This window comes from Thermobia domestica, chromosome 1, assembly GCF_964235325.1.
Source record: "Thermobia domestica chromosome 1, izTheDome1.hap1.1, whole genome shotgun sequence".
Lineage (NCBI taxonomy): Eukaryota > Metazoa > Arthropoda > Insecta > Zygentoma > Lepismatidae > Thermobia > Thermobia domestica.
The window spans coordinates 70,273,637-70,286,204 of record NC_137454.1 but is presented as its reverse complement, the minus strand read 5'-3'; the positions used below and the strand labels follow the sequence as shown (position 1 = coordinate 70,286,204).

Genomic DNA, 12,568 nt, shown 5'->3' with positions numbered 1-12,568 from the left:
GATGTGACAAGTTTTTTTTTTTTTAAGACAAGAAAGTAATTCAGAAAGTTTTTGTTTGTTACTGGTACGGTATTTTTATTTTCTTCTTTACTTTTTACAATTAAACTGATCTAGTTTTCTAATTATAAAATTGCATGTTGTAGAGTCTAAAATCTCAGGAAACGACAATACTCTCTTAAAATCTACCCCGACATTGACGACCTAATGGGAAAATATCTAGCTTGCAAATGATACTTAAGGAAGTTCTAAACTTCAATTAATAATAATAATAATAATAATAATAATAATAATAATAATAATAATAATAATAATAATAATAATAATTATTATTATTATTATTATTATTATTATTATTATTATTATTATTATTATTTCGTTATAGTTGCCGCTTTGGTACGGTAAAGGAACAATAAATATGAATAACTCTGTAACTACCAGCAAATCTTCATTTGAGTGAATATAAACGCTGCTGAGAACAGTAAAGAGAATCAGGTGATTCCACCTCCTTTTGTTATAGGCAACCAACACATTTTTTGCTACTCTGCAGGTTACATAAAGGCCAGGGAATATTATAGATTTTAAACGGGATATGGATATACATAATTTTTTAACGTCACTTTTACTCTTAAAGATGTTAATGGATTGATTCCATTAACGAACTCGGCTGAGATAATCCCTTTGGTTGTCTATTGCTAAAAACAGAATTTTAAAAAAATCGCTGTCGTTCAAGTGTGACATCTTGGAGTGACGGACGGACGTACCAGCAGAGTACAGTCTGCAGGATTGGATTAACCCATCTGGAGACCCGGAGCTAGAAAAAAATATGTGCTCCCTACTAACTTCACCTAATACTTTCCTGTGAAAGTACAGTAGGAAAGTTAACGGAATATGATTGTATTTTATAATTCCTTTTAGATAGCCAGTTGAGATTTTGATCACAGTAGAGGCAGAGGCGGATCTAGAAGGTAAAAACTGGGGGGGGGGGGCTGTCAGAATCCAGTCTGTGATAGGTATATCATGAGTTTACTATAAACTTCAAAAAATAAATTATTTTTGTCACTCAGAAAACTGGGGAGCCTAAGCCGCCCCGGCCCCGGGCTAGATCCGCCACTGAGTAGAGGCCCCTGTATACGTGGAGGCCCGAGGCTACAACCCAACTAAGCCCCCACCTTAATCCGGTCCTGACAGTCTGTAACTCCCACGGCGTCATCTTAAGGTGGATCACCACCCGGAAATCAGTACATATTTGAGCTCATTCCCTTAACTACTGCGCAATGAAACTTTACATACGAGACATATTGTACTATAAGATAGAGTATTGTTCCAGCTACAGCACAAGACACTGATTCATTTGGTTATATCTCCTGATATCGAAAAATATAACAAATAAAAGAAAATATTTGGTTCATTTTACAATCAGCACACAAGATGGCACTTGCTGTTAGATCTTACTACAAGTGCTCCGTTTCATGAAATGTTTATTTGCGTGTGTAAAGCATTTTAAAGTAACAATCTTATCACGAAATAGATGTATTGTTGGACCGTTTCTCGTGTTATGTTTCATATTTTATTTAAATATGAATTTACATTTAAGGAAATAGATTTTGAGACGAAACTTGCGCAGAATGCCATAATGCATTGTCACCAAATTTATACGTTTACTGTAGTAGTACAATAAGAAAATTCCTTGATTCTAGCGTTGCAGTTAGAGAAGAGGAATCGCGGTAGGGTCGAAAAATAATTTCTCCAGTAAGTATCCAAGCAGAATTCCATGATTATTCCCTTTATTATCTGGCATCTGTAAACACTCGACACTATCTGGCAACGCCGCACTAATCAAGCAGCATTTAGCATAGCACCGAGAACACCTAGTGATCCACCTTAATAAGTATAAACGTGTAGCCAATACTGAAAGCTTTATAGCACCTGTTCGTGGCTGAATGGCTAACACGTGTCCATTCTGTGCCCATTGTCCCTGGTACGATTTTTAGTGGACACTATTTCGAATACACACTCACATATGGTTCGGATCCCATCACATATAGCCTTGGTGGTGAAAAATAATGTTAAAATCAAATCAAACCAATTTAATCAATACTATATACATGAAATATATGTATATCCGTTTAGTACTAGATAACGTTTTGCAGGGTAAGCAAAAACCGACAAACTAAAAATGTATAAAGCTTGAGTCTCTCTTATTAGTGATCCAAATATAGGAGAAACGGCATGAGTTACACAGAAAAGAAAACATATAATGCAACATAACTTACCTCTTAAAACTAGCCTTTAGCTTCTTCCGAAATGACATTTTTTTTTTAAATTAAGACAATATCCACACTCTATACACTTCTTAATGACAATCGATCAGAGATACCACCACGAATGTAGCTCATGAACAAGAAACCTCGACGGCTGCACGAAACACTAGTTCAAGAACAATCAACAAAATCCATTGGTTATCGTATTCAGAAAGTAGCTCAATTAGAACGTAAGGAAAAAATAACTTAGTGGGTGGGGAAATGTGATATTAGTACTAGCGGCATTTGACGTAAATATTCTGGTTTTGCTGTACGCCGACCTAAAAAAAAGAATCGCAGCGCCACTTATATCGCTTATGGTTTTGCTTTTAGATTTATCTGACTGAAAATATATCTTTCTCCATTTTTATGAACACAAATTACCTCATCCTGACGAAAAACAATAAAGTAAATAAAAGAGCATATAAAAAAAGACGCAATGTATATAGTTATGTAATATATATAACACCTTTTCCATGTTGAACACTGGAGGCTATTTATTCCCTCCAATTTACTGCAGTTCATTATCTCTCAAGACTAGGCCGGTTTCCTTTCACCAATGATCTCATTTGCATACCATTTGCTTATGATCAAGTTTATACCATTTTGGTTTTCATTTCATTTCGCTTTCAGGAGAAAACAGAAAAACTAGACTTTTATTTTTGTTTTTTAAAAAAATGTATCAAATTAGGTAACAGCGTTTCCCTTTTATGCGCACCCTTCTTTACATCTAGTTAGTTGACTTGATGGAAAATTCATTACAGCAATGCAACAAGCGACAATTTTCTTCAAGCGCTATTTTTTCTGCATTATTTTTCCAGTTCATATAGGTTAAGGTCGTTGCTTTCGTAAAGTCGGTAAAACTTGAAATACGGCGAGGGGAAGAAACGGTATCCATGCTGTAGTGTACAAATTATTTCTCTCTTGAAAAGCATTAATAAAAGAGGTGCAGAGTGTAGATGAGTTATTACGCCAGTTTTCAAATGTGTTACTCTAAAAATATAAAAGAGGGCTTGGTAGTTGTATCTATATCTATATCTATATCTATATCTATATCTATATCTATATCTATATCTATAAATCTATATCTATATCTAGATAGATAGATAGATAGATAGATAGATAGATAGATAGATAGATATAGATATAGATATTGATAGATAGATACAGATATGTAGATAGATAGATATAGATACACACACGAGTGTTTTATTACACTCATCCCCTGGTTTTACTAACCTCGATTTAATGGATTTCAGAAGCAACCGACAAAATCTGAAGCAACCGATTCAGTTTGGGTCTTGATTTTTTAAAACTAAAAATGTTGAATTCATTGTATTAATGTATCTTTATAGCCTAAATCTTTCAGCTTAACATTCCACCATTATGCCTTTTAGGCTAAGGGAGACAATGATTAAGGCAAATGATAGATGATGGATGTAATTGGTAGAATCAGAAAGTGGAAGGAGTATCTCGAGAAAACCCACAGACACGATGTTGTCCACCACAAACTTACTTGGTCAGGAATCGAACTAGGGACCCCATGCACCAGAGGTAAGCGCTCTACCACTTAGCCACCGTGGCCCCGTCATTTACAGTCTAGCCTACTACTATATGTATTTAAAACTGTCAAATGAGATCGTGTGTCTGATTAAAAGTACAGTATTGTATCATTCCTCTTTCTTTCGTAATGTAATTCTGGATATTAACCACTGCAGACTTAGTGCAAGAACTTAACGGAAAATCGGCAACATCGGATCGCTAGTGCCCCCTTTTAGTCATTAAAACGAGGGATGAATGTACATAAAAAATTAAAAAAATAAAATATATTAATTTGGTGCGAATGAAATGCCCAACTGACGTCTGATGGGAAACACACCTTAGCAACACAACGCAGGGATGAACTAAGTTCACACGCCTAACATTACAAACTCTATATGCCCAGTAAAGAGGCTTGGGTACCTAGATAACCTGGCGATAATGCATTGTTGAACGGGGTCGCGTGAAAGTGGACTATGACTAACATACAATTGCGAGTGAGTTTTCTCTACGATTTCAAACTGGAACACTCTGCACAGTAAGTTGCAAAAAGCGTTAACAGTTTGTACATTTGAGTCAGGAATGGCGAATTTTTGAACGAATTATCCGCTGATGGTTTGCCTTATTCCGTCCCGGTGACAGCATTGCAAAACGAGCCCTATGGGCACCGATCAACATCATTTGTTGAGTTGATTTTGAGTTTAACGTCCTGTTCAGCACCAAGGCTATATGAGAGGTGGACCTACTTGATTAAAGTGTAATCCGTACAACATGAGCTTCCGCCGGGAATCGAACCCAAGTCTCCCACGCTAAAGACGCGTACGCTAACCACTTTGCCACGAAGGAGCTCGCTCAACATCATGTTTAGGTGAGCTCCTTAAGAACACTGTGGAAGCGGATTCATGGAAATGTATTAGTGCTATTGCAGACGAGTTAGACATACAACGTACTACTGTTTGGCGGCTCTATGCAATCAGTAAAGTGAAAAAGTTGGATTCATGGGTGCTACATGAGTTTACATCGCACTACAAGAATCGCCGTCTGGAGGTATGTCCTTCTCTATTCAGTAAAGTAAGGAATACCCGGGACAGTTTCCTGCATCGGATTCCATGAGAAATGGATCCACTGCAATAATTACAAATGGTCAAGACAGTGGTCGGATCTTGATCAAAGTCGAGTGCGGGTTCTGAAATCTCTGGAAGCTGTCGCTGGTAGGGTAACCTAAGGTGGGGTTCATCCATCATGCCTTTCTTGATCGAGGCGAAACCATCACTGGGGGTGGTTACAGTGGTGAATTACATAAAATGCACCACATCTTTGCCTGTAGGCATCTAGAGAAGATATGTCTTCATGTTAGACGACACTGGATGCACAAATGGGGCGCTTAGTATACAGGGGATTTAACTCCATTTTTGGTCATTTTCGACATATTTCGTATTTAAAATCTCTACGCACTCAGTGCTTAAAAGATTTATGTCCAGATATTGTAAATAAATCTTATTATATATAGGATGTTCTAAAAATGGCGCCCACGAACCATAGGGCATATTCTACAAGTCAAAATAAAGCGATATATATATATATATATATATATATATATATATATATATATATATATATATATATATATATATATATATATGTGTGTGTGTGTGTGTGTGTGTGTGTGTGTGACTGTCAAACTGGCTATCAAACTGGCTACCAGTATAGCCGTGACAAGGTTATAGAAGTATTTTTTGTGGACGCTATGTATATTTCGTAAAGACAGTAATTATTTTTCGATTTATACTTTACTCTGCGACGCAATAAGTTCTTTCTTCGATAGGAACTGTTTTTCTTCCAACGCAACAGAACAAAGAAGTCTTTATCGTTTATTCATATATATATATATATATATATATATATATATATATATATATATATATATATATATATAAAGTTGCTTTGTGATGAGAACATTTTAGTGAGCGACGAAAGTTCTCAGTATTTCCCCCTGTTCTATAGTTATTTGGAACTGAATTAAGTATATCTTCCTATCATTTATGGAAATACTGCGATCCAGAGCACACCAGGTGTTTGAGCGCCAGAACGACGCCAGCCACATCTCTTTACCAGTTCGTTATCTGAATGTTCCCACAATCAAGTTATCGCAATGTCTAGTGTGTCGTGGCCAGTGGAGTAAAACTAACGTTAATTATTTTTTTATTCGATTTACATGTACATACAGGTGATTTAATCTGAGTGCTTTTGAGAATGAACTGCCAACATTGATCAGGCGATCAATGCAGCTCGTATCTCGAACCTCTAAGTTCGAGGAGTCTTACTCCGTAACTGTGAGCACCAACCACGTACGTTGCATCGGGCATCAAGTAAAATGTTGTGCTAAGGGGCATACGTTGTTAGCCAGTCAAGGACCTAAGTAGTAGAAAATGGATCGATCTGGAACAGTATTGGCCAGCATTGGCCAACTCAGGAGCCCCTGGAAAATTGAACACCTTACACCGTGAACCCACGGTCTTTTACGACCTTCATTTTAGGGGTGAATTTTTTCCCTTTTATGAGCACTTTTTAGGGGGTGTACTCGTTCTCTTTTATGAGCATATTTTAAGGGGTGAACTCGTTCCCTTTTATGAGCATATTTTCCAACCCCTATTTTAATTACGAACACATAGCAGAGCAGATAATATATAAGATTACGAACACACAGCAGAGCAGATAACACATAAGAGTACGTAACATAACAAGGGTGTACTCGTTCTCTTTTATGATCACTTTTTCAACCCTTATTTTACCATAGCAGATAAAACATAGCAGGGATGTATTCATTCCCTTTTATGAGCATATTTTTAGGGGTGGACTCGTTCCCTTTTATGAGCATGGGTACAAAATGGAATAGATCACTTAAATTATCTCTTTGTTTATTTAAATAGTTAATATGGCATATCTTTGCTTTCTTTCTTGTTAGTCCATTCAAATTAATTTTTGCATTTATTTGAATAACCCAAAAAGGTACAGAAATTCTGCGCTAGTTAAAATTGTGTTTGAGCTAGTTAAAATGGTTATTACAATTTTATTCTTTCGTTTATTTGAGTAGTACAAAATGGTATAAAATACTCAGTTAGCTAAAATGGTTCTATGTTTGGTATAAAAAGTAGAACACTCAAATTTGTTCTTTCGTTCATTGGACTAGTGCAAAGGTACCTTCTTCGATTTTTCTGTTTAGTACAAAAAACAGGCCACTCAAATTTATTCCATCGTTTGTTTAAATAGTACAAAAAGGTACAGAAATTCTCAGTTAGTTAAAATGGGCCTTCTTCGCTTTTTTTCTGGTTAGTACAATTTTGTTCTTTTGTTTATTTGAGTAGTACACTCATATTTATGCCTTCGTTTATTAGACTAGTTAAAATGATCCTTTTTTGCTTTTTCCTTTTGTTTGTTGAAATAATACAAAATGGTATAAAATACTCAGCTAGTTAAAATGGTTCTTTTTAGAGTTGACACAAATTATAAGTCCTTTGTTAATTTGAATACTCCAAAATGGTACAATATTCTTTGTTTTTTCTCGGTGGTATAAAACTAAATACTCCATTGTTTATTTGAGTAGTAAAATTCTGAGCTAGTTAAAATGGCATTTATCATTGGTATAAAATTGAATAGGTCACTTAAATTTATTCTTTCGTATATTCAGCTAGTTCATTTTTTCTCGTTGGTATAAAAAAGGAGAACATCGAAATTATTCTTTCGTTACAGAAATTATGAACTTGTTAAAATGATCCTTCTTTGTTTTTTTCTGATTGATACAAAAATAGAACATTTCAGTAGTTCAAAAGTTATGTAAATTCTGAGCTAGTTAAAATGGCATTTCTCGTTGGTACAAATTGAATTTAAATAGTTAAAATGGCATATCTTTGCTTTCTTTCTCGAAGTAAGCCAGTCATATTTATTCATTCTTCACTTCTCTCTGCTTGGTACAAAACTGAATAGGTTACACAAATTTATCCAAGGCTTTGTTTAACGTTATTAAGGCTTAAATATTTAACCTTTGACCTCGACCGTCAGTACTTTTGGAACATGTAGTAGTTAATGACGTATTACTAGATTTGGAAACAGCACCTCAGTATGTGACTCCGTTTTCGAGTTATTGGGTTTTAAGTATTTTGATCTTTGACCTCGATGGTAATTATTTTTGGAACTTGTAGTAGTTGATGACCAATTACTAAATGTGGAAACAGCATCTCAATATTTAGCTTCGTTTTCGAGTTATTAGGTTTTAAGTATTTTGACCTTTGACCTCGATGGTCATTATTTTTGAAACTTGTAGTAGTTGATGACCAATTACTAAATGTGGAAACACCACCTCAGTATGTGGATCCATTTTCGAGTTATTAGGTTTTAAGTATGTTGACCTTTGACCTCGATGATCATTATTTTGGAACTTGCACTGGTTGATGACCAATTACTAGATTTGGAAACAGCACCTCAATATGTGGCTCCGTTTTCGAGTTATTGGGTTTTAAGTGTCATACAAAGGGCGTATCCTACATAAACTATAAAATCTAGGTAAAAATAAATATGATATTCGTAATCAGCATGGTCGAAAACCCCCATATGGCGAGTTTCATCCAAATCAGTTAAAATTGTCATAGAAAGGGCGTATCCCACATAAACTATAAGACCCAGGTAAAAATAAATATGTTATTCGTAATTAGCATGTCCGAAAACCCCCATATGCCGAGTTTCATCCAAATCGGTTAAAATTATCATAGAAAGGGCGTATCCCACATAAACTATAAGACCCAGGTAAAAAGAATTCTTTGCTATGTAATCTCCTATGTCCGTAGCCTCTGTGGGAAATAGGGGTTAAAAAAGGGAACAAGTACATCCCCATTATTCTCTAGTTTGTTGCTGTGTTAGAATAGGGGTTGGAAAATATGCTCATAAAAGGGAACGAGTCCACCCCTAAAAATATGCTCATAAAAGGGAATGAATACATCCCTGCTATGTTTTATCTGCTATGGTAAAATAAGGGTTGAAAAAGTGATCATAAAAGAGAACGAGTACACCCCTTAAAAGGGAATGAATCATGTATTCTCTGCTCTGCTGTGTGCTCGTAGTCTCAGTGTAATTTCTGCTATGGTAAAATAAGGGGTGGAAAAAATGGTTATAAAAGAGAACAAATACACCCCTAAAAATGCTCATAAAAGGGAATGAATCTTATGTATTATCTGCTCTGCTATGTGTTCGTAATTTCTGCTATGTTAAAATAGGGGTTGAACTGAGTACAGCCCTGCTATGTTAAATAGTCTTATGTACTATCTGCTATGTTCAAATAGGGGTTGAAAAAGAGATCATAAAAGGGAATGAATACACCCTTGCTATGTTACATAGTCTTATGCTCTTATATGTGTTCGTAGGGGAATGAATATTATGTATTCTCTGCTATGTTAAAATAGGGGTTGGAAAATAAGCCATACTCTTGTATTAGCTCTGCTATGTTAAAATAGGGGTTGGAAAATAAGCCATACTCTTGTATTAGCTCTGCTATGTTTAAATAGGGGTTGAAAAAGTGATCATAAAAGAGAACGAATACACCCTTGTGTTATCTACTCTTCTATGTGTTCGTAGTTTCTGCTATGTTAAAATAGGGGATGGAAAATATGCTTATAAAAGGAAACGAGTATACCCTTAAAATGGAGGTCGTAAAAGGAAACGAGTACACCCTTGTTATGTTACGTACTCTTATGTGTTATCTGCTCTGCTGTGTGTTACGTAGTCTTATGTGTTTTCTGCTATGTTAAAATAGGGGTTGAAAAATATGCTCATAAAAGAGAACGAATACACCCTTGTTATGTTACGTACTCTTATGTGTTATCTGCTCTGCTGTGTGTTACGTAGTCTTATATATTATCTGCTCTGCTATGTGTTCGTAATTAAAATAGGGGTTGGAAAATATGCTCATAAAAGAGAACGAGTACACCCTTGTTATGTTACGTACTCTTATGTGTTATCTGCTCTGCTGTGTGTTCGTAATCTTATATATTATCTGCTCTGCTATGTGTTCGTAATTAAAATAGGGGTTGGAAAATATGCTCATAAAAGGGAACGAGTTCACCCCTTAAAATATGCTCATAAAAGAGAACGAGTACACCCCCTAAAAAGTGCTCATAAAAGGGAAAAAATTCACCCCTAAAATGAAGGTAGTAAAAGACCGTGGGTTCACGGTGTAAGGTGTTCAATTTCCCAGGGGCTCCTGAGTTGGCCAATGCTGGCCAATACTGTTCCAAATCGATCCATTTTCTACTACTGACCTAGTTATGGCTAGCCCCTATCAGTGAAATCCCAGGTTCACATACCTAGTGCGTCTTAGTTGTAAACGCGCCCTCCAATATTTCCATTCCATTTTTGGTGACTGTCTATATACTTATGCTGAAGACTAACGTCGACCTCCAAGGACTTTTTGCAGCAGCAACCATATTACTTTGTAGAATCACTCCGATATTAATACCACAGTTCTAATTCCCCAAGTGCATTAATGGTGTGTGAAAAGTATCTGTAGTGAAACCCCATTTATAAGCTTCCATATACAGATAGTGATCACAAAGATGGAAACACCTGAACGAAAGTGCAATGTACCAGATTAATATGGTGTCGGGCCACCTTTCGCCTTCAGAACAACCTTGATGCGACGTGGGATGGAGGCATAGAGGTCGTGAATGCTAGCAAGTGGAATTTTACACCATTCCTCGTGCAGGGCGTCGGCCAGTTCTGTGAGAGAGGATGGAGGTGGAAATTGTCGCCGGAGTCGTGTTTCCAAGACGGACCACAGGTGTTCAATTATGTTGACATCTGGGGATTGGGCGGGCCAGGGGAGGTGTTGAACTTCATCCCGATGTTCCTCAAACCTCGCTGCAACAACGCCAGCTGTGTGTGAATGGGTGCATTATCATCCTGGAAGATGGCGTCATTGTCCGGGAACAACATCCGGACCATAGGATGGAAGTGGTCTCCTAAAATTGCGACATAATCGTTGGCAGTGATTCGTCCTCTAAGTGTGACCACAGGACCCAATGAAAACAATGATATGGCGGCCCACAGCATCACCGAGCCGCCGCCATGTTTCACAGTTGGGCGGAGACACTGCAGATCATAAGCTTCTTTGGGCGTTCTCCACACATAAACATGGCCCGTTGTTGGGAATAGGGTGAAGGATGACTCATCCGACCATATCACACGTTTCCAGTCCTCAACGGTCCAAGTTTCATGGTCGCGGCACCATTTGCGGTGTGCGAAAGCGTTATGGTCCCTGATGAACGGTTTGGCACGTGCAATACGACTCCGTAAGTTCATGTCATGTAATTCGCGGCGGTCTGTGATTGTCGAAACAGGGTGGGGGAGGTGCTGATTGAGTTCCTTCGCCACTTGCTCCGCAGTGGCACGACGGTTCTGCGTGACAATGCGCTTTAATACCCGGCGTGACCTGTCACTTATGATTTTATTCCGCCCAGTGTTCTGCTTCCCCGATGTGGTTTTCCCGTGTGTTGTGTAGGCCGTCATCACCTTCGACACTGTCCCACGTGACACACCTAACACAGTAGCCACTGCCGTCACACTCACTACACATAACCGCGCACCAACAATTTGCCCTCTTTGAAAATCTGAGAGGTCTCCCATTTTACACTACCTTCGTCTGCTGCAGCCACTGAACACTGCTGTTCCACTGCGCTTGACGTAGTATGGAGACCAACCTAACACACCACCACCAGCGGTCCGGCGCTGCGGACGCCACGACACCACTGCCAACCCATACATCTGACGTGTTGCCAACTACAGGTGTTTCCATTTTTCTGATCACCATTTGTATATATAACAGTGATAAAAGGTTATAGTGTAGTGAATGAATTCTCCTTCTCAAAGAATGAATATATCTTTTCAAAGTAAACCATTACACACTATTTGACAATTAAACACCGTACTTGTTTGAACAAACAATGCCAACAATACTGTGACAACGAATACGTAAGCATATGTAACACGATATAGTTGATGTTTCCTTTTCAACATATGATTATAAGTCAATGGACAAAGAAGCTTTTTAAATCTTTCCAGCAGTTTTATTTAATCCACAAACGAATACAATATAAATTATTGTTGTTATTTAAGAGGTACTACCAAGGTTCGGGATCGCCCCTCCTCCTCTTTTATGCGTCTCAAATAAATGTATGCTTTCCCAGACACACTTTTTGACAATTGAATATCGTGGTTCGAGTCCCATAAGTTCCATGAATAAAAACTAAACCTTAACCAAAAGTTAAGTATTCCTTCCAAAGTTTTCGAGTTGAGTTGATTTTGAGTTTAACGTCCCGTTCAGCAGCAAGAATAGAACCTACTAATTAACGTGGAATCCGAACCACATGAGCTCCTAAAGGCGCATACGCTAACCGCTTAGCCACGGAGGAGCTCCAAAGTTTTCGAATTTTCATATTAATACTAATACTAATTCATACTATTACTGGGGTCTACTAATTCATAATGCAATAGATCATCAAGAAAGAGATCAAAGACCTTGTTTTAGTAATTTTATACCCATAAAAGAAAACGAAACAAACCATCATAACCTCCAAGCTAAAACCCCCAGTTCAGTGACGTCAAACACATTAGCTCGAACCAAATACCTCTACTTCATTCGCACCAGTAGGGGGCGCGGTGGCTCAGTGGTAGAGCGTTCACCT

General features: G+C 37.4%; 1 protein-coding gene across 1 annotated transcript in view; it reads right to left on the bottom strand.

Annotated features, from left to right (window-relative positions):
- The window catches only part of Ndae1 (Na[+]-driven anion exchanger 1), a 518,135-nt gene extending 515,809 nt beyond the window's left edge, over positions 1-2,326 (bottom strand). The window contains exon 1 of the mRNA XM_081758609.1: positions 2,274-2,326. Within this exon, the coding sequence (XP_081614735.1) occupies positions 2,274-2,311 (38 nt within the window). The 5' untranslated portion in view covers positions 2,312-2,326. The remainder of the gene's footprint in view (positions 1-2,273) is intronic.
- Positions 2,327-12,568: the final 10,242 nt, after the last annotated feature.